At 44.4% G+C, this 20497-nt stretch overlaps 1 protein-coding gene across 3 annotated transcripts in view; it reads left to right on the forward strand.

The window, feature by feature from the left end:
- Positions 1 to 20113, forward strand: part of ABL1 (ABL proto-oncogene 1, non-receptor tyrosine kinase) — an 82407-nt gene extending 62294 nt beyond the window's left edge. For all 3 annotated transcript variants that reach the window (XM_075112478.1, XM_075112479.1, XM_075112480.1), the window contains exons 4-11: positions 3401 to 3673; positions 7518 to 7602; positions 7965 to 8142; positions 10317 to 10501; positions 12601 to 12753; positions 13332 to 13421; positions 13757 to 13921; positions 16360 to 20113. In XM_075112478.1, coding sequence (XP_074968579.1) covers positions 3401 to 3673; positions 7518 to 7602; positions 7965 to 8142; positions 10317 to 10501; positions 12601 to 12753; positions 13332 to 13421; positions 13757 to 13921; positions 16360 to 18059 — 2829 coding nt within the window. In that variant the 3' untranslated portion in view covers positions 18060 to 20113. The remainder of the gene's footprint in view (positions 1 to 3400; positions 3674 to 7517; positions 7603 to 7964; positions 8143 to 10316; positions 10502 to 12600; positions 12754 to 13331; positions 13422 to 13756; positions 13922 to 16359) is intronic.
- The last annotated feature ends 384 nt before the right edge of the window (positions 20114 to 20497 follow it).

Genomic DNA, 20497 nt, shown 5'->3' on the forward strand with positions numbered 1-20497 from the left:
TGGCTAACTTGTGCAAGCAGAGCCCCTTGGAACAGGACCGATGTTAGAGTTTGACTGACATTATTTGGGCAATTTCTGTGTATTGTGTTAACAACACAGATGGGAAGCAAACTGCGTGAGTCCCTATGTAACCTCACGCGGTGCAGAAATGCCGAGTCTGTTGCCTCTGTATGAGTACAGTTAGCAGCACTGGGCAGTTTTCTCGGGGAAAATTATCCAGCAAGTAGCTTGAATTAAGGCTTGGTAATTGGGGCCAGCGGAGAAGGGAGGTTGCAGTGAATAGTCAGAATGTGTATGTGGCTTGCTGGGCTGCATCGGCAGCATGCCATTCATAGCTGCTCCTTGCTTCATCTTCTTGTGATACATGCTTCAAATTCCAGATGAAGTTTTAAACACAGCATAACTCTGATTTCCAGTAGTGCTGATGGGAAGTAAGGCCTTTGGGAGTCAGTGTTGAGATGTAATCACTGAGAGGTTAAAAAAACGATGCCTACAGAATGAGCACATTTAGTGGGTGGATGTGGGTTTTTTTTAATGGAAATGGAAAACTTCATGTGTGTTAAGCCATGGAGTGTTGTCCTGTGGCCTGGACAGGGTGATCCTGGGTTCTGTTCCCCATCCTACTATGGGTTTGCTGTGAAACCTTTGGCCATTTATTTAGTTTCTTTCTCCATCTGTAACAAAATAATACAGTCTGTCACACAAAATACAGGTATCTCTAATTGCCATGAGATTTTGAGATCATGAGATCTAAACCATTGTAAAAGCCTGGGCAGCTTCCTTCTCCATACTTCTCTAATACTTCCAAGTGATCCTGGAGTTCAGCATAATCTTCTACACCCATACTTTTATATTTTAGTCCTCAGTGAACATGTGAAGTGCTCGTACCACTGCTAGTACTACAAGTCATTCCCAGACAGGTATGGCTTGTTTTAAATTGTGGTTTAATGGCTAATGCTTGGTGGTCCAAGTGATGCAGCTGTAAAAGCCTCTCCTATGTTGTCACTTTTCTGTTCTCAGAACATTTGTTTTTAAGGTGATTTCACCTCTTTGATCTTGAAAAATGGTGGTTTTTTTGGTGTTTGTTTTTTTTTTTTTAATCATAGTGTTGAAATGAGATTTGGTCCAGTCCCTGTACCAAAGGAATATCTGACTCATTTTGGTAGAGGGTTAAGAACATGCTCCCCAGGAGGATGCCTTTATTTTCTAGAGATAAAGTTTTCATAGGAGTTTTTTTATCAGCAACTGTACCAAAAGAAAAACAAGAGTGAAGAGAAAGTAGATCTCTCCAGCCCAGGGTGTGTAAAAAACCCTCCACTCTGAATATCCTTGTACATCCAAAAGTGTATGTGTTGTCACCGGGGCAGTTAATGGTGTGGTTTTAGCTCAAGTGGCTTACAGACAGGTTGTCCACTGTGCATTTTCTCCCATTCCCACAAGCCCAGGTGCTGTTGCCATGAGAGGAAATGCCATTTTAAGCAGGGGTTATGATTTCCCAACACTGGAAAGGTAGGTTTCTACAGCATAGTTGCCTTTTTTGGATACCAAATGCTATATAACGTTCACTACCCAGACACCTTACAAGGACATCATTCTTTTATAAGGGCCATAGCTCGAAAGCCAGCAGCCACCCTGTACCTTGCAGTAGTCTAACCTGCCTGTGACTGCTCTGTGGGGTCATTCACATTGTGTTTGTTTTCCCCTTCTGGGTTACACAGTGTGTCTGAGCTGAGCATTTTACCTTTCTGCAGCTCTTTTAAGTAAGTCCATGACACACATAGGTTGGTGGTTTTTGCCAATTCTGACCATTATAGTCACCATACCTACATAAGCATTGGCTCATTCTCATAAACTTAAGTAGGGGTTTGGGCAAGCAGGATGCTGAGGAGGGGAGGCGCTTCTGTCTATCACTTTGACTTCCTTGGATGAGATGGCTGGTTTTTTTACTCACCTTTTCTTATATGTAGCGCCTGTGCTCTCATATGCTTCAGAATATTTGGTCTTCTCCAATGCCGCGTGTTCTCATTTTGGGTTTGTACTGTAAATAGGTGCCTGCAAAGGAGGAGCACCCAAATGGGAATTGCCAGTCCAAAGGCTTTACTCAAGTTTAAGGGTGGTTTTGTCCCTCCCTGCAAACATTTTTCTTTTCTTTTTCCCTCTTGCAAATGCATCTCCCTGTTCTGTTGGACATATTCATTTATTGCTGGAGCTTCACAGATGCATTTTCTTTTTCAATCCGAAACTTCTGTCTAGGTGGAAGAATCAGAATTTGACCCTAAGTCTGGGATTTTCGGATGCCTAGTAGCCCCGTCAACTTCCTGGCCTCCTGAAATGCCAGGCGGATGGCCACTCCACATGCACAAACTGTTGAGTGCATACCCAGCGAGTCAGAAGCATTTGGGAAGTTTGATCGTAGCTGTGGGCATGTAACGTGCACAGTAGGACCAGTGCATTGCACTCGTTTCACGGTGTGTGCACTGGACAGAAGCCTGGGAGGCTAACACGGTGCTGCTTTTCCTGGGAGGTTGTCCCTTGGTCTTTTGTGAGAAACAGAGCAATTCTGTCTTCTCTGTGCCGTGTCCAGCATAGGCTGTTGCACTTTGATACAAAGATTTCTCCCTCTCCTTCAGGTGTTACCAGCACCGCTTTTTTTAAAACTAAATTTCTAGCTTTTGTCACCTTGCCTAGCAGAGGACTGGGCCTGAGTGTGAAACTGGAAATACAAAGCTCTGGTGGTAGGGAGTCACTTGTCTGTTGTCTTTAGTAGGCTTTTAGGCTTAAAATGGATCTTCTGTATGAATGTTAAAAAGGTAACAATTATGTGTTCTTGTGCCTCACAGCAGGTTCTCATTCAGTGGTAATGATTTTACTTCTGTGTTATTGATCAATGCCCATCACAAGAATGGAGTGACCGGCTGTCCAACTTAATGCAAAATACTATGCAGAAGCTTAGGCCAAAAGCAGGGAAGCCACGTGTTTGCTAGGGACAATTCAAAGAGAACTTAGGCAGGTGAAAATGTCATAACCCAAATAGAAATAATGGAATCAAGGCACCAAGGCTGACAACCCCTTACTCTCTGGGAAATGTCCCACAAGCTTTATGGAGCAGCCTTTTGAAAAAAGACATTTCAAGCAACAGCATGCCGATCTAATGCTATTTGCAGTCATTCCTTCCATATTGTTTCAGCAAAGTGCATGTATTTTCTCCTGAATCCATGCATTTCCCATGTAAGCATTGATTGTTCTCAGCTTTGAGAGCTAGTTACAGAGCTTGTGGAGCTCGTGGTACTGCAGCTCAAGTAGAAGCAATGCAACACTTCGCTTTCACAATTTTATAATGTAGTTTCTACATATGAATGCTCTGGTGTGAATGAGCTTTCTCCTTCTCTTTGGCTCCTAGCTGTATGTCTCTTCAGAGAGCCGCTTCAACACCTTAGCAGAGTTGGTCCATCATCATTCGACTGTCGCAGATGGGCTCATCACCACTTTGCACTACCCGGCGCCCAAACGCAATAAGCCCACTATCTATGGCGTGTCTCCAAACTACGACAAATGGGAGATAGAGCGAACTGACATCACGATGAAGCACAAGCTTGGTGGAGGGCAGTATGGAGAGGTGTATGAAGGAGTCTGGAAGAAGTACAACCTTACAGTGGCTGTGAAGACTCTAAAGGTAGGACTCAAGTCTCTGAGCATTCCCGTTCATCTCCTTTCAGCAGGAACCGAGTTCCGGCAGGCTGCCTGCCCTCAGCCATAGTTAGACAGTTCGGGTCGGTGACAGCCCTTCCTTTCTGTGCTGTAGGCTCAGAATAGAGTATTTTTGAAAGAGCTTAATCCTATTATGGTTTTATGTGATACCTGAAACGCTTGTAACTAAACGAAGGAGGACGATAACAGCATAATTTTCACTTCAGAACAGATGAAATCTTAGAAATGTAAATAGTGCCGTGATGTCTTGCATTCGGGGTGTGGCAAAGGTGAGCTGTTTGTGGATGAACATGCTAACGCAAGCTGGTGTATTAAAGAAAACTGTGGATTGTAAGGCAACATAAAATTCAAAGGCTGTGCTTCAGGGAGGCTTTACATGTTTTGATATTCTGTCTTATGTGGCATCTTTCCCAAAACACAAGCTCCCTGTGTACCTGGAAGTCTTAAGCAATTGTTCACAGCTGCTTCATATCAAAATAAATAAGAGGAGAAAAAAAATGTATCCAAGCTAAAATATATTATTAAAATTCCTAGGTGGCTTTAATGAAGAACTGGATAATCAGTTCTGTTTCTGGCTCTGCCCCCTGATTTCTGTGTCTTGGTTTCCTTGTCTCTTGAAATGCAAATAATGCTCTGTGAGTTCATAAGGTCATAGCTTAATTCATTTATGTTTATAAAAATGTCTTGAGATCTTCTGGCAGCATCCACACACATGGCATTTGATTGCTTAATAAGAGTTTATGCTAACTTGACACCATGTTCTCTCTCCCCCAATGGGGATGTGGTTTGGTCTTGCAGAAACAAACAGAATGGGGTTTTTGGTTTGTTTCTTTTTGGTTTTTTGCAATGGAAATTTTGAAGTGGAGAGAACTGTGTAGACGCCTTAGTGTCAGGGGAAGAACGTTTCCTTGATTTGGGGAAAATATTTCTTCCTTACGCTCTGAGCAGCAGCTACCTCAGTATTTCTGGGTTGCTATGGTTGCAGAAAGTATTTTCATTTTGGCCTTTTTTGTACTCTGGAGATTCCTGTTGCTGCTCCCCAGCGGAGGAGAGTCCAAGTGCCTGCTTGCACAGGGAGCGAGTGACACCTAGTGTTACCCCTGCTCGGATCCACTGCGCTGGGGACCACAGGGCTTACTCAGGAGCGTTGCAGTGCAGGTGGAGCTGGGATGTGACCAGGCTGAACAAAACGCCTGTTTGTAGGGAAGAGGAGAGACCAGGTCTTTCCTGGAACATTGTTTGCTGTAACATCTCCTTTCCTGCTCTGGTTACGGTGTGAGGATACCTGACATCTTCAGACTTCTCATTTTGCTCCGAACTGTAGTTGTTGCTTTCATTCTCTTCTCTCTAAAACCCATCAACCAAGGCAAATTTTGTGTTATGCCATAAAATCTGTTTGTGCATAAGGAGAAACCTTAATACAGACCACGGATGTTTCAAATACATCAAATAAATATTTAATGAAACATAACTAAAAGTGGTTCATAATGTAGTATGGAGCAGCATGTTCCACTGGGGAATGTAAGAATAACCAAGAGGAGAGTTGAGAAACATTTCAACCTGCAATTATGCACAGTAAAACCATCCTTAAAAGCAAATTTATAATCCACCTTCCTTAAATCCATCAGTCTACTGCCTGACAGGTGGGATTATAGCTTTCTTCAAAGTTTTGGGAAACATTTTAAAATCACATTTACATCCCAGTTCTACTGGGGAAAACAAGCCCTCTGCAGCTTCTGCACAAACGTTCAGATGACTCGCTTTATTTTCCTCTGAGAGAATATTTTTTAAAACTTTATATGGCTCTTCTTGTTCCTTCCCCATCTACTCCAGATATCTTTATAAGAAAGATGAAGGGGAGGGAAAACTGAAAGAGAGAAAAAAAATTTGTTCCAACTTCTTTTTGAACAGCGATGCTTACGAACACCCATTTGTTGTTCAGATTTCTATCAGGTGTCTAAATGTAGCTCAGAGCTGGTGCGAAACACGAGGTCACACAAGAAGGCAGTCGAAGCAGCACACACTGTTCCTCGGTTGCATTTAACTGGGAAGTGCTAGACAATGTTTTGCTGCTTAGATGTTTCCCATTAAAATGTATCATTGGAAGCTCAGTGAGTTGCACAGGACACATCAGTATTTATAAGGGTCTGTTGTCATAAGACGACACACTCTGATTTTGAGTTTTTACCCCTGAAGTTGATGGGAAGGGGCGTGAGGCGGGCAGTGGCTGCATTGGACCGAATGCAGCCTGCTGTGACTGTGGGCAGCGCTTGTTCCCCATGAGGGCCATTTAATGGCTGACCTGTTATGAACCGGTCATCTCTGCACATTTCTTACTGCACACCTCAAGCCTGCATCCATTAGGACTGCCTCTTCCTTTTAATTTTTTCCTCGGCAGAGAAGCCTGTGTTTTAAATTAGACAACGTGCAACCCTGGTGTCCCTTCAGTCGGTGGCATGGTTTGCTCTGCTAGGAAAAAATTGTGTAGCCAGAACTGTTTTATTTCTTCCGTGGTTTTGTACAGTGGAAGGTGGAAGTCCTTTGCATGAGATCAGATTTTCAGAGATCATTGTTACCGTAGTTCTCTGTATATGTCCTTCCTATTAATTTGGTCACTGAGAGGTAAGAGATTTAAAAGAGTGGAACAGCTATGCAGAGGAACAACCTTTCAGAGTTTGTATAGCATGCATAAGGTAAATGCATATTTAGGGTATTTTGCAACCTGGATTATTAACCCAGTTTCCTTTGCCAAAGAAAACAGTTTAAGGTTCTGCTCACAAGGACCTTTGGGCTATTAGTTTTGACGGAGTGTGTTCGAGCAAATCACAGCTGCCAATCAAGCTAATGGGCAACGAATAGTAAATGATTGAATGAAACTATTTGAAAAAGGTTCTCATTGCTAACTGCAAAGCAGAGAGCTGGCTGGATCTTACAGCGGCAGACCACTGTTATCATTCTCACCAGCAGCAGTAAATCCTTTCCAATCCTGCCTTAAAACACTTCGTCCATGTAGCCTGTCAACATTAATCCACCAATGAAAAAAGAATATGGATATAGAAAGCAATGTTGCTTTAGGAATAGATCCGTATTTTTGCACCACTTTGAAATGACCTTCTGGCCATTTGGGGCGTATTTGCTTTAGAAAATATGTCTTTTGAGCAAGATCGTATCTTCCTCGGTTTTGTGTTGTGCCAAGCAACTTTATGGCATTCAACAAATAAGTAGTGACATGTCTGCCCAGAATGATTACGTCATGGGTCAGGATCTAAATGCCAGAAATGAAATCTGTGAAACCTCGGGCTTTCAATTATGGAGTGGCTGCCATCGGTCGTGCCTCCCTGTCTGAAGGGGGGATTTCTTGCTCCTACCCAGTAAAACTGGGGGCCCATGTTTCAGCAGCTTCTCAAACATTTGATTGTGGCATATCCTTCCTTTTATGTTCATTCTTGTTTCATTTCTTTTCTGTACTTTTTATTTCATGTTATCTTTTTTTCTGTTAGGAACAAGCACATTTTTCCTTTTCAACTCTTGAGTGGTCCTATGAGAGGCCCTTCACAAAAGGGATATGGATTTTCTTGCCCCAAAAAGCTCTGTTAGAATAAGAATGATAAAAATATATTTTTTTTAAAATCCTCCAAAAATCCAACGTTCCTAACTCCCTGGCATTGTGATGTGGCTACGGGGAAAAATTACCTTGAAAGAACTGTGGCTTATGTTGTCAGTTTGCAGTTCTTTTTGTGTCCTCATATAAAAAGCTGTTTCTCCTTTGTGCACGCTGTCCTTGCCAAAGCTTTACCATTGTTCTGCAGGAGGATACCATGGAGGTGGAAGAGTTCTTGAAAGAAGCCGCAGTAATGAAGGAGATCAAGCATCCGAACTTGGTGCAATTATTAGGTAAGTGATAAATACCAAGCAGAGGGATTTGAACTAAACCCTTGTGCAGTGATATGGATGTTAAGGAGCAGATAAGCTGCTTACCATACCAAGGCTTTAAATACAGACACTTATTGTCTGGCAAAATTCACAATTTGTACCACTAATACATGATTTTTAATGATCTCGTCTCCCTAATGTTTAAGTTGCCAGAGCCTGCAGCAGGGAATTAAAACTCTCTATTAACCAATTCCAAGCAGAACTCATTCTTTCTGTGAGCCCCATGTTTCTGCCTTCCTGAGGTATAAGTTGCCCTAGAGGACAAAACCTGATGATTACTGATATTCTCAAACGTTCATTGTAAACTTGATGTTGGCCCCTAGGGGTGTGCACACGGGAGCCGCCTTTCTACATCATTACGGAGTTCATGACATATGGGAACCTGTTGGATTATCTGCGCGAGTGTAACCGGCAGGAGGTGAATGCTGTGGTGCTGCTGTACATGGCAACGCAGATCTCCTCAGCCATGGAGTACCTGGAGAAGAAAAACTTCATTCACAGGTAGGAAGGACAGTGAGCACCCCTGAATCTCCAGCACAAAACACCCCTTGATTTATTTTTCTGCCTTTCAGATTATCACGACATTGACTCAGATGCGGTTGGTGTCTATGTTTAACACACTAGTGCATTGTATTCTGATACAGTACATTAACCTGTCTACAGGCTGATCGTTTAATTGTTCTTCTCTCTGTTTTTCTCTTACTGTTGAAGTAGATGCAGGTGAAAGACATAATAGTACTTCTATATTTTGGACAAGGGCCTTGCATGTAAATGCTTCCCAAAGTTGCGGGTTCTTTATGGACCAGATAAGCTACTGCTCTTCCTTCATTCTAACAGCCATTAGAAACTGCTGCCGTAGATGTTGCTGGCTGTGTGCAGGTGCTCACAGCAAAGCCACCTTCTTAGTGCCTTCTTATCCCATGTTCTTTCTTGTTTCATTTTTTTTTCTCCCCTGTCCTCTGTGGGGATTGTTTCCCACTACTGTCCAGATTGCGTATTCACTTTAATAAGCATCTCTGCAGTCTTAAAAGTCTCAGAGACTCTGACCTTTAAGTGTGCTGCAATTATGGCTAGAGCTTTGCATTCTTCTTCTGTAGAAATGGCCTCCTAGCAATATAATGACACATCCTGCGCGAAGGTTTGAGAGTCGCTGAGCTTTGTACAAGATGCTCTCTGTGCCATGGCGTGACCTTTCCTGCCCAATTAACTAGAATACGAAATTAGCACATGTTTTTTTCATAGAGACAAATATGAAGATCGTGTGTAAAGTTCTAGGTGCTCCTCTAAGTCATGCGTTGCCTTTGGTGCCTGAAAGGCCTGTTTAAATGCTTCTGTCAGTCAATAAAGTGAACGGTGATGCTGCAAATTAAAATTTCCAGCCTTTGATTTGCTCTATTGAATGTATTTCATCCCTTCAGCCTGTAGGAAGTGAACTTTAAAAACTGCTTTGTGTGAATCCCATTTGTCTGCTCTCCCGTTCATTTCATTTCCTCTTATTTCTGATGACCCATTTAACTAAAATAAATAGTAGCGTTTTTCCTTATCAGCCACCCCCATACCCACCTACCCAATTATTTTAAGAGTGTTGTCACAATTCACATCGATGGATTCAAATGCTGCGCTGTGACCTCATTTAATGAATCGGGAAGGAGGAGGAATTTGATTATGAAGAGGCGCTTTTATTTAGGCGCACATTGTAGTAATCAGCATTGATAAGAAGGTATATTCAAAAACACTGTGAAAATTTAATGGGCATCTACTAGGACTTACTTTTTAAAAAAATGTATTCTGATTGAGCAGAACAAGCAAAGGAAACAGCAGTGTATGCCTCATATCTAAAGATCTCACTCAAGCTTTCTGGTAGAATCAATTTTTAGTTCAATGTGACATAATCTGGAAAAGTGTCTTTAATGAAACCTAATATTAGGAGAAATGTACTCCTGTGCTTTACGTTTTTATGCTCGTGAAGCATCTCCAAGGGTGCTAACAGCATGTACGAGCCAGGGAAGTGGCAAATGCAACGTGCGTATCTGTCACGTGCCAGGGTGGAGGCAGGTGAAAAATGGGGAGGAAAAGCTTAGTTTGCTTATTGCCCAGTCCTTCAAAAATGTGAGTACTGATAGCAGAGGCCACAGCGGGTTTGAAAAGACCAAAACATGGTATGAGAAAGTTGTCTTATAAAATGTGGTACGCTTGGGAGGAAGAAGAGGATAGCTGGGAGCTAAACCTGCTGCTTGAGCAAGGGCTGGAAAAGATGTTCTGGAAAGCGCCTGGTGTTGGCTGGGGTGACCAAAGTGCTAGAGAGGTGGGCAAGAAGTGAGGCATTGAGACTTCGTTTATTCAGTGTTCATCCTCAGCTATTGATAACTTGAGCACTGACATTTCTTTAAATTATTTTTATCCTGAGGGTGGCAGCTTTTATTGAAAGTGAGGGGGCTTCTTGAAGCTTTCACTTCAAATTAAAAAAAAAAAAAGTTTGGATGACAGTCTTACAAAGCTGGAATGGAAAATAACTTCTTACATGTATGTGTATAACTACATAATTTCTGTGTAATACCCTGATCAAAATAATCACACACAGGCCCAGGTTTCTTCGGGAACAGCAGGTTTCCTTGCTATCGCTAAAAGTGAGATGGTAAAGACTTCTCATTGCCTATTTTTGTTCTTGTTTTTAGGGACCTTGCTGCCAGAAACTGCCTTGTAGGGGAGAACCACTTGGTGAAGGTGGCAGACTTTGGCCTGAGCAGGCTAATGACAGGTGACACATACACTGCCCATGCCGGAGCAAAATTCCCCATCAAGTGGACTGCACCAGAAAGCCTGGCCTACAACAAGTTCTCCATTAAATCTGACGTCTGGGGTAAGAATTTGGAAGTAGAAATTAACGGAGATTAGAGTAATCTTTTCCAGGGCTGTGAAATGAGGACATTGTGAAACATTTCAGGAAGGAGCGCGTTCCCTGGTTTGAGCCATGTTGTTCTGTGAGCTTGTCAGAGTGCAGAAACTCATCTCTGCTAAGTCAGTCTTTGAGTGGAGCACTGAGGATGCCGACCTGACCTTCTATGTTTGAATTGTTGGAAAGCACGAAAATAAAGGATACTGTAGCGTTTACAGAAAATGTATGAAATGGGGCTGGAGGGCACCGATACTACTGCCTTTATACAGTTCTGGCACAGCACTGTGAAGCGATATGTTGTTATAGAGCCAGGAAGTTTCTAACTACTTCAAGGAGGAAAGCAAGAATCTGGATCGTTTCATGTTTAAAAAGAAAAAAAAATTATGTGTATATCTGTCTAGTGATAGCTCCAAGCTCATATTTCTGCATTTTAAAAGAATAATCTTTGGAATGAGATGAGGAGGAACAGGGAAAATTTGATGACAAATGGTTATTGGAGAGCCCTGAGGTGCTGGTGATAAGAGTAAGCTTAGCTAAATGGAGCTACATTCTATCAAATCTGACCACAGAAAACCTCATTGTACTTTTTATCAGCCATTCTTTGGGTTTTATGTCTCTGCCGTAGCTGTTGGTCAAATTCTCAAAAGTGCCCAGTGACATGAGATAGAAGTTTGTAGGACGTGGTCCCAAAGACACTCGGAATATGCTATCCTGAGCATCACCTATGCGTAAAACAACAGAGTAGTGAAGCAGCGATTAAGTATTCTGGAGTTTTGGGGAAACTGTGCAGAGAAAGGCTCCGATTTGAAGACACTTTTTAGGTAGATGTGAAATGTTTTATAGACGGGAGAGGGAAACCCAAAAGAGCCTCCCAAGGAATAGGTGATTGCTGACCAAGGTGTTTCTTCTGCTTTGCACTTGCACGTGGTAGTGTCGGCTGCTGCTGGGTGTCTGCCACAGTCTCAAGGATGCTGCTGTGTTGCTGTGGTGGCTGCGGGATCCCTCTTGCGTTTAAATAGCGGAGTACTTGGGGAGGAAAGATCCAAAAGGAGTACTGAGTATCTTTAATTAGGGTTAGCACAACCTGTGTCGTGAGGGTCGGGGCAGTGGACTTTGGGATCTGATTAGAGCAAGCCGGCTGTCCCCGGAGGCCACGGCTGCTGCTGGGCACGCCAGAGTTTAGACATTTCACCTCACTGCCTCAAGATAGCAATCAAAGAAAATTGTGCACAGAAATGTCTAACGTAAATTGCCCTTGGTGGTGTTACCATGTAATGTGATGTGATTTCCTTACTTATGCAGAATTGTAATCGCTTTCTCTTCAGGTTAAGAACAGAATAGGATGACTGAACTAATTACATGCAGGTTGTTGAACTGGTGTTGAGTCTATTCTACGTGCCCGACTCCTGGGTTCGCTGCCTGACCCTGGAGCTGACCTGCATCCCCACCGACTTCTGGGACTTGAATGCCTTGGTTTCAAGACTTTTTTTTGTGCTCTCCCTTTTCCTGTTCAGTGTGATCAAAATGTCTTGCCCTTGCCCTGCCTTGTTGGTTGCAACTGCTGAAACTTTCCTCTCACTGCTGCTTCCCAGGTTTCCCCTCTGGACTGTGCTGCAGCTAAACAAGGGCACCCCAAAAACACTGAGCTATTAAAATATGCGAGTCCTCTATGGAGAGGTTGCAGATGAGAGGAGTTGTCAAATTGAGGGAGAGACTGCAGTGCAGCAGTGAAATGGTTTCAGCTAATCCACTGTGAAGGCTCTTAATTGTGCCTTTAATAGGACTTGAAGGATCTCAAGGCGTTCAGGTTTGAGACAACTGATACATTGAAAATTAGTCTAATTCTACCCTGTCATATCGCAGGAGACTTCTCTGTGCTGATGAAGGGGTTTGTTATGCTTCTTTAACATTTAAGCTGCAGCTGAGGATGGAATCTGAGCCACCCAGAACTGGTTTAAGTGTGCAGCACTGTTCAGTGACCACTCCCACTAAACATCCTCTCAAATTTAAGACGAAAACAAAACTTACTGATTTCCCCCCTGCCCTTTTTTCCTCCACTGCAGCCTTTGGTGTTCTGCTGTGGGAAATTGCGACCTATGGCATGTCCCCTTACCCTGGGATTGACCTGTCTCAAGTCTATGAGCTGTTGGAGAAGGACTACCGTATGGAGCGCCCCGAAGGCTGTCCTGAGAAAGTTTATGAGCTCATGAGAGCATGTAAGTGTTCCTCAGCCCTGCAAACGCTGCTTTTTAGCTCTGCAGAGATGCGGTAAAAGTGCCAGGATCTGGCCACATACAGCAAGGCACGAGAAACGCCCTGCCGTTTCCAGTGAAGGTGCAATGCTGGGTAGAAGTGCTTGGTTAAAACTGCTTTCCCCAGAGGATGAACACACTGAAACCAGCCATTCTTCTCTACTGGGAGCACACAGGTCTGGGGGAGAGATTTGTTGTTCAGCTCTGTTTTCTTTGTCTCCTTTTTTTCCTGACAATTTAAAGAAAAGCTCGTGCTGTAAGGATGAAGCAGTAGCTTCATTAGGCTTCTTAAGGGACTGACTGTTACTTTTCCACTGTGGCCTTTTGGTACAGGACTTAGTGTGATATGTTTTTTTTTTTCCAGCATTACTTTGGCTCAGTGCTGGTTGCAGATACCCATCACCCTTCAAATGAGGTTTCCATGTCATTATTTTATCTCACTCATTTTATAAAAAAAGGACTGTAATAGCCAGCTCCTGCTGGTGTAATGTACTGAATGTCTAATGCTGGCGGGATGTTTTGAGTGGTGGTGTTTTTTCCAGGCTGGCAGTGGAGCCCTTCCGATAGGCCCTCCTTTGCTGAGATCCATCAGGCCTTTGAGACGATGTTTCAGGAATCCAGCATATCGGATGGTAGGTCTGGGTTCCTCTTGGAGCAGCAATTGCAGGGGAGGGGAAAAGAGCCAACTACATCTTTAACTCTGCACATTTTCCAGAGGCTGCTTTGCAGTAAAACTCAGCTCTAGGTTATACTGCCTGGTGTAAATGGGGTAGAAAGCTGAGAGGTGTTCACATGCGAGCTTTTTCTGTGTATGGGCACGCATCTAATTTTAAAGTGCCAAATGGCTGAACAACCTCAAGGAACCTCTACTTTGTGTTGTTTGCTTTTCTTTTGTGCTATTAACTCTGAACGGCACAATAGTTTTTATCTTCTGTTCACTGAAGTGATTTTCTTCTGTACGTTGCAGAGGTGGAGAAGGAATTGGGAAAGAAGGGCATGAGGAGTGTAGTGAGCAATTTCCTCCAGGCCCCAGAGTTACCAACCAAAACACGAACGTCAAGGAGAGCTGCTGAAAGCAAAGACGCCAACGAGGGCTTGGAGACTACGCATGCTCGAGGCCAGGGAGAATGTGGTAGGTTTTAATTAAAGTCATAATTGCTTCAGGAAATACAGAGGAAAAAAAATACATGTCCAACCCCAGGTCTTCACCTAGGAAAGGCTGTGTCTAATAGCAGGTGATGTCTTTCTGTACCAGTGTTGTGTTTCTGGGTGACAGGCCGCTGAGTTTGCTTTCCTGGGTTCAGAACTCCTTTTATTATTTTTTGTAAAGGTAGGTTGCTAATCTTGGGACCAGATACACACACCCCCCCCGGCTGGGAGTGTGAATCCTTAACTGGCTGAGGGATTGGCACTATACCTGCCATGGCTTAGAGAAGCCCTAGGAGTTCTTTTAACTTAATGGCTGTTGTCTGCAGCTCCCTATAGACCAGAGCCTGAGCACGGAGCTCTCTGATCATATCCTCTTCCCATTCTATGGTAGGAGCTATCAGTGGGATCTCCCACAGCATCTGAGTGCTGGATAATCTGCTGTGTTCAAGCCACTTTACACTACCACACTGCATAATTTAAAGCAGGATGATTGCTCGGGTTTAGCAAGCCCCATAAGGGAGATTTCTTCACTGTTCCATCCTACCAGGTTTGTGCTTGCAGCACTGAAGAGTATTACTCTTGGCATGTACCAAATATAATTTCATCAAGGGACAAAGAGGTATTTACAGAATCTTCCATGAAATTAAACTGTCTTTCAATCAGTTTCTTCAGCAACTTACCTTGCATTCTGAGGTAATAAAAACACTAGTAAAACGCTGAATGTACACAGTAGATATATATTTAGTTCATTTGAAAAATAATAAGGTAAAACAAAATACAGTGCTTTTTTCCAGCTGCTGTTGAGGGTGCCTTCTTTAACCATTCATGTGACTGACCTTTCTTGTGTAATGTCAGATTCACTTAGTAGTACATGTTTCGGTAGGAGATGTACCTACATCTAGACAAAAAGGGGGAAAAAAGAGGGGATGTAAAATGTTGGAAAAAGAAAGTATCAGTGGCTTAGAAAGGAAGGTTATTTACCATATATAGGAAATATAATTGCCTAGTATTACAGGCTTTGAAGTAAAATAACTTCATTTAAATACTTAAGGGCTTTGAGAGCTTCAAGTGCAGCAGGAATAATAAGATTTTAACATTATGCTGGGAATCATTTAACTCTTTATTGTGAAAGAAAATATTTCACATTAAAGTTTGATTGCAGTTTCCCCTTCAGTTGTCAGTGTTTCCATAGCAAGTCCAGCAGCTGGTAGCCGGTTCTCAGTGCAAGCTGCTAGTTTTCTCTGGATCTCTGCAGCTCCACTGTGTCTAGACAAAGTAAGGCCGTGGCCTCCTGAAGTGCTGTGAGAGCTCGTCTGGTTGTCCAGGTCCCCATAACTTGTGTGGGAACAGTTTAACTGCACTTGGTCCTGTGAAAGCGTGCTGTCTTCTCAAAGTACACAACTACTTTTTTCTTCCAATCCTCTCTCCTCAATCAGAATCCTGCCCATAGCATGATGATCACCAATACATGACTAAGAAGCATCCTCCTTTTCCCCTATGACTCTGCTTCATCTCCCTGCTTACTGCCTACTCGAGCTGTAAAGGTATATGCTGCCCTGAAGGCATTCCTCTTTTGAGTTAGAATGCCACCTGAGTGCCGGGCCTGGCAATGAGACCCCCTGTCAGTCAAGTACAGAGACCTTCAGGACTCTGTATAAATTTATTATAAACCACTATTCATTTTTAAATACCTCTTGTAAGTGGAGAAAGGGTCACCCCATCGTTTCCTTCTGGAGCAATGCTGCCAAAGGAGACTGTTACTACCGCTTTCCTCCACTATTGTACGAAGCTGGCCAGCTTCACAGTTGTATGACCTGAATTGTTCACCTGTCAAAGGACATCTTGATTTCTGCTTGTGGAGCAGTTATTTCCGTTCCCCTCAAAGGATGACTTCAGGAAGGAAGTTAGGAGTATCACAATCTAAATGAACAAGGAGACTGGGGATGGAGGTAGGTTACGGAGATGTCTTACTAATTTGGAGGGCTGGCTATTCAAAAGGCAGCAACAGCACAGGGACTAAAGCAAAGGCCTCTTAATATTTATCACCTTCACCATGTGAAGTTTAGACAAGTCTCCAGATGTGAGAGCAAGAATCTGAACATAAACATTTTGGGTTTTTTTTTGTTTTTACAAAAAAACATGTGTTTATATGTTGTTGTTTAAATCGGAAGCCTACAGGGAAAGTAGTTTGGCAGCCGAGTCCTGTAGCAGACACCTCAGAAATGAATGTATGCAGGATTAGGGACCATGTTCAGTCCAGGCTTCAGTGCAGCTGTGCTTGCTTTACTCCTGCTCTGGTGTTAGCTCTCTTTACAGAACCTGCACCTTTTTGAGGTGCTGCAGTTGTTTGATCCTGGAAGAAAACTGATTATTCTGGCTGTTGAAGCAATGCTCAGTAGACTCTTTTTGTTTCCCTTGCAGACCTGCTGGATCACGAACCTGCCATTTCTCCCTTGCTCCCACGGAAGGAGAGGGTGGCCCTGGAGAGCAGTTTGAATGAAGATGAAAGGCTGCTTCCGAAAGACAAAAAACATAACCTCTTCAGTGCCCTTATCAAGAAGAAGAAGAAGACTGCCCCTACCCCTCCAAAACGGAGCAGTTCCTTCAGAGAGATGGACGGCCACTCGGACCGCAGGGCGGGTGGGGAGGAGGAGTGCAGGGATGCTGGCAATGGAGCTTTCATTGCACCCCCCGCAGATGCAGCTGATCCCCCCAAGTTTCAGAGCCCAAGCAACGGGGCTGGTGTCGCCAATGGGGTTGTCGCTGGGAACTCTGGGTTCTTATCTCCTCACTTACGGAAGAAGTCCAGCACGATGAGCAGCAGTCGAGGGGTAGCCGGTGAAGAGGAGAGCAGTTCTAACTCCAGCAAGCGTTTCTTAAGGTCCTGCTCAGCCTCCTGTGTTCCCCATGGGGCAAAGGACACAGAGTGGAAATCTGTAACTCTGCCTCGGGATTTGCAGTCCACGGGACGCCAGTTTGATTCTTCCACTTTTGGGGGACACAAAAGTGAAAAGCCAGCACTGCCTCGGAAGCGGGCAAACGAGGCCAAGACTGACATTGCTGTCAGGGGAACAGTGACCCCTCCTCCACGGCTGCTTAAGAAAAATGAAGAGACCACTGATGATGTGTTCAAAGATGCAGAGTCGAGCCCTGGCTCGAGCCCTCCCACTCTGACGCCAAAACTTGGCCGTAGGCAAGCTGCTGCCCCTCCTTCCTCCAGCGTGCTCCACAAGGACGATGGAGTCAAATCCAGTGCCTTAGGTACCACTGTGACGATGGACCAAGGTTCTGCTGCTAAACCCAACCCCGCTGGGTTCGTCAGTGCCAGCAAGGCTTCCTCTGAGGAGCCACGACTGAGGAGGTTCAAGCAAACGTCAGAGTCGGCAGGGAAGGACAAAGGGAAGTTATCGAAGCTGAAACCGGCCCCTCCGCTTCCACTGTCTTCATCCTCCATTGGCAAGCCTGGGAAGGTTTCTCACAGTCCCAGCCACGAAGCAGCAGCAGATGTGGTGTCTGGGCCTAAATCCAAACAGTTGACTCAGGTTGCAGATGCTGCGAGCAGTGATGCTGTCAAGCCAAACCAGTCAGGGGAAGGTGTGAAAAAGCTGGGGATCCCCTCTGTACCAAAGCCACAGTCCTCTACAAAGCTGCTGATGAGCACAGCAACCCCAGCTGCCTCTTCCACATCTGCACCCTCTGCCCCTGGCGGGGACCAGCCATCATCTACAGCTTTCATCCCTCTCATATCCACCAGGGTCTCACTGCGGAAGACCCGGCAGCCCCCGGAGAGGATTGCCAGTGGCACCATCACTAAAGGGGTGGTGTTGGAAAGCACTGAGGCTCTACGGATCGCCATCAGCAAGAACTCTGAACAAATGGCAAGCCACAGCGCTGTCTTGGAGGCTGGCAAGAACCTCTACACCTTCTGCGTGAGCTATGTGGACTCAATTCAGCAGATGAGGAACAAATTTGCCTTTCGGGAGGCCATCAATAAGCTGGAGAATAACCTACGGGAGCTTCAGATCTGCCCAGCAACAGCTGGCAGTGGTCCTGCAGCCACCCAGGACTTTAGCAAACTTCTCAGTTCTGTGAAAGAAATCAGCGACATTGTTCAGAGGTAGCAGAAACCAGGTTGGGGGGGGGGAAAAATCACAATGGGCCAAAGCCAACTGTGGAGAGAGTAACGTGTGTGGACTGACAGAGGACCAGGGCGTTCAGGTTAGGGCTGTGCAAAAGACAGTCTGTGAGTGGATGCCCCAGCTCCGAAGGGCAGGGCTGTGTTCCAGAGGCACTTCCCACCCTCTTAACTCAGATGCCCTGTGTTTCATATACTCGTAATTGTCTTATCTGTGGAGTTCTTGCCTTGTGGACTACAAGTCTAAATGCTGATGTCACTCCATGCCTTTTTATTACTATTTTATTGTTCTGGACAGACCATTAAGACTGAAGCCAGACTGATGGACACTGAGATGCCATCCTCCTCAGGAGGACTTTCTACTGCATTTTCATCCCCTCCCTCTGCCCTACTGTACACACGTATGAGTGTTTTGAATAGCAATATACCCACTGCGTTTCCTGGGAGAGTGGCAGCACGTATCCCTGTCCCGAGTATGACATTTACCTGACATTAATGCAACAGATATGACGCCTGGGAGGGAAGGGGGGAAAACCGTTAATGTAAGGGGTTTTAATGACAGAATGCTATAAGTGGTGATTACCCAATTTTTTCCTATGATTCCACCTGCTGCCCTTTGTTTCTGTGTTTTCAGCAATTTGTTAATGTTGTTGAACCCAAATGAATTGCTTGGGTTCAAAATGTTGCGGACAGCACCCGCTAATGTAGTGGCACAGGCACCTGTTTGCGGCTCTCCCTTGGTAGCAAAAAAGGACCGGAAAAGGTCTGAAGAAGGACGTCGCTGTCGCAATCTTGTGGTATCTAACACTAATCGGGCGGACGTTGTGGGTGGAGGGTTGCAGAGCAGGTCTGGGAGCAGTAGGTGCTGGTGCTGAGCAAGGCATCGCTCCCTGAAAGACAGGAGGGTTGCAGCAGGGGGAGATGCTGCTTAGGATGAGTTCAGAAATACCACTGTGCCTCCAGCAGTTGTTTCAGCTGAGCTTGCACATCGCAGATGGGCGAGAACTGCTGTTTCTGTAGTTGAATTTCCAGACTTTTTGGTTCTGTGAGCGGAGATGGGACCTGGCTGCTGTGCTCCCTTGGAGACCTGTGCTTTGAGGGGCTGTAGTGTCTCCCTTTCCGTGCCAGTGCTAACTCCCCGTGAAGAGCTGAAATGCCAGTACTTTGGGGTTAAAACCGTCACTACCTTCATGCCGGTGTGGTTCCATCCAGCATCAAACAAGGATCTGTGAAGACTGCAGACACTTCTCTTGGGTGCATCTCCCAAGGAGAGTGCCACAAAACGCTGACAGCAGGACTCCTGCGCTTCCTTTCCAGGGTCCTGTGACCTTCCCAACTAATGCAACGTGACTGGGAACTAACTGTGACTTGTGACAATAGTGAAAGAACAAGGTTTAGGGCTATTAACAGTGCAATTTAACTCCTCTTAACAGTTCCAAACATGAGGAAAAAAAGCATTTTCCATGTCCTGTTCCCCTGTAACTCTTGTTGACCTCTCTTGTGTATCTTAAACACTAATTGCCTTTAATTGTATTTTATGCTGTTCTCTTTGGAACTGTTTGTTTTGTATATGATTTCTAGTAGTTCACTTGTGTGTGTTCACGCCACTTCTCGCCCTCACAAACAGCCATGATTTAACACATGACAAAAGTTCAAAAGAAAATACACACTTCTGCCACAGGCTGCCTTTAAAAATGTAAGGGGGGGGGGGGAAAAACCCCAATCCTTGGACTGTCTCTTTCCTGGAGGTACTGTTTTTACTTTGATAACATATTGTGCCACTATATTATACATTTGTATCTTGTTATTACACACTTTTGTAGACTTGTCTTTTTTACAGTGTGTAAATAGCTCTGTCCTTCATCTCTGTGATACTTAAGGGGGTTGTTTCCCCTTTAATTTGGTCCAGTACAGATTGTTTCTGTACATGACTTTCAATTCTTCCTCCTCTCCTTCTCTATTTTTCATTTTTTTTGACTTATTTTTTATTCCAGTCTCTCCTGCGTAGTATATTTAAAAATAAATCAATGTTGAGGAAAACTTGTGTTTGTCTGTTAGGAAGGCCCTCCAAACCCAGTCACCTCCCCTTAGACTCTGTGTCCGAAAAGAGGGGTTCCCTGTTGGGGTGGTTCAGCGGGGCCCTTCGGTGCAGCGGGCTGGGCAGAGCCAGGCAGCAGCACCTTTCCATGTCCTTTTGAGCTGGCTCTGAAAAGTCAGGGGAGAGAAAAGATGCACAGAATAAAGACTGGCATCACTTCTTTTGATGCAAGGACTTTGCTGTTGTCTGCAATGAGATTTAAATCAGAGATTTGACTTTAGATTTTTCTTCCTGTTAATTGTGTGTATTCTGTAATTCTGCTGCTGTTGGTTTTTCTTCCTCCTCTGCTATGAAATGACCTGTGAGTTTCTCACCTCAGACAGTTC

The sequence above is a fragment of the Phalacrocorax aristotelis genome, chromosome 17 (genome assembly GCF_949628215.1).
Source record: "Phalacrocorax aristotelis chromosome 17, bGulAri2.1, whole genome shotgun sequence".
Lineage (NCBI taxonomy): Eukaryota > Metazoa > Chordata > Aves > Suliformes > Phalacrocoracidae > Phalacrocorax > Phalacrocorax aristotelis.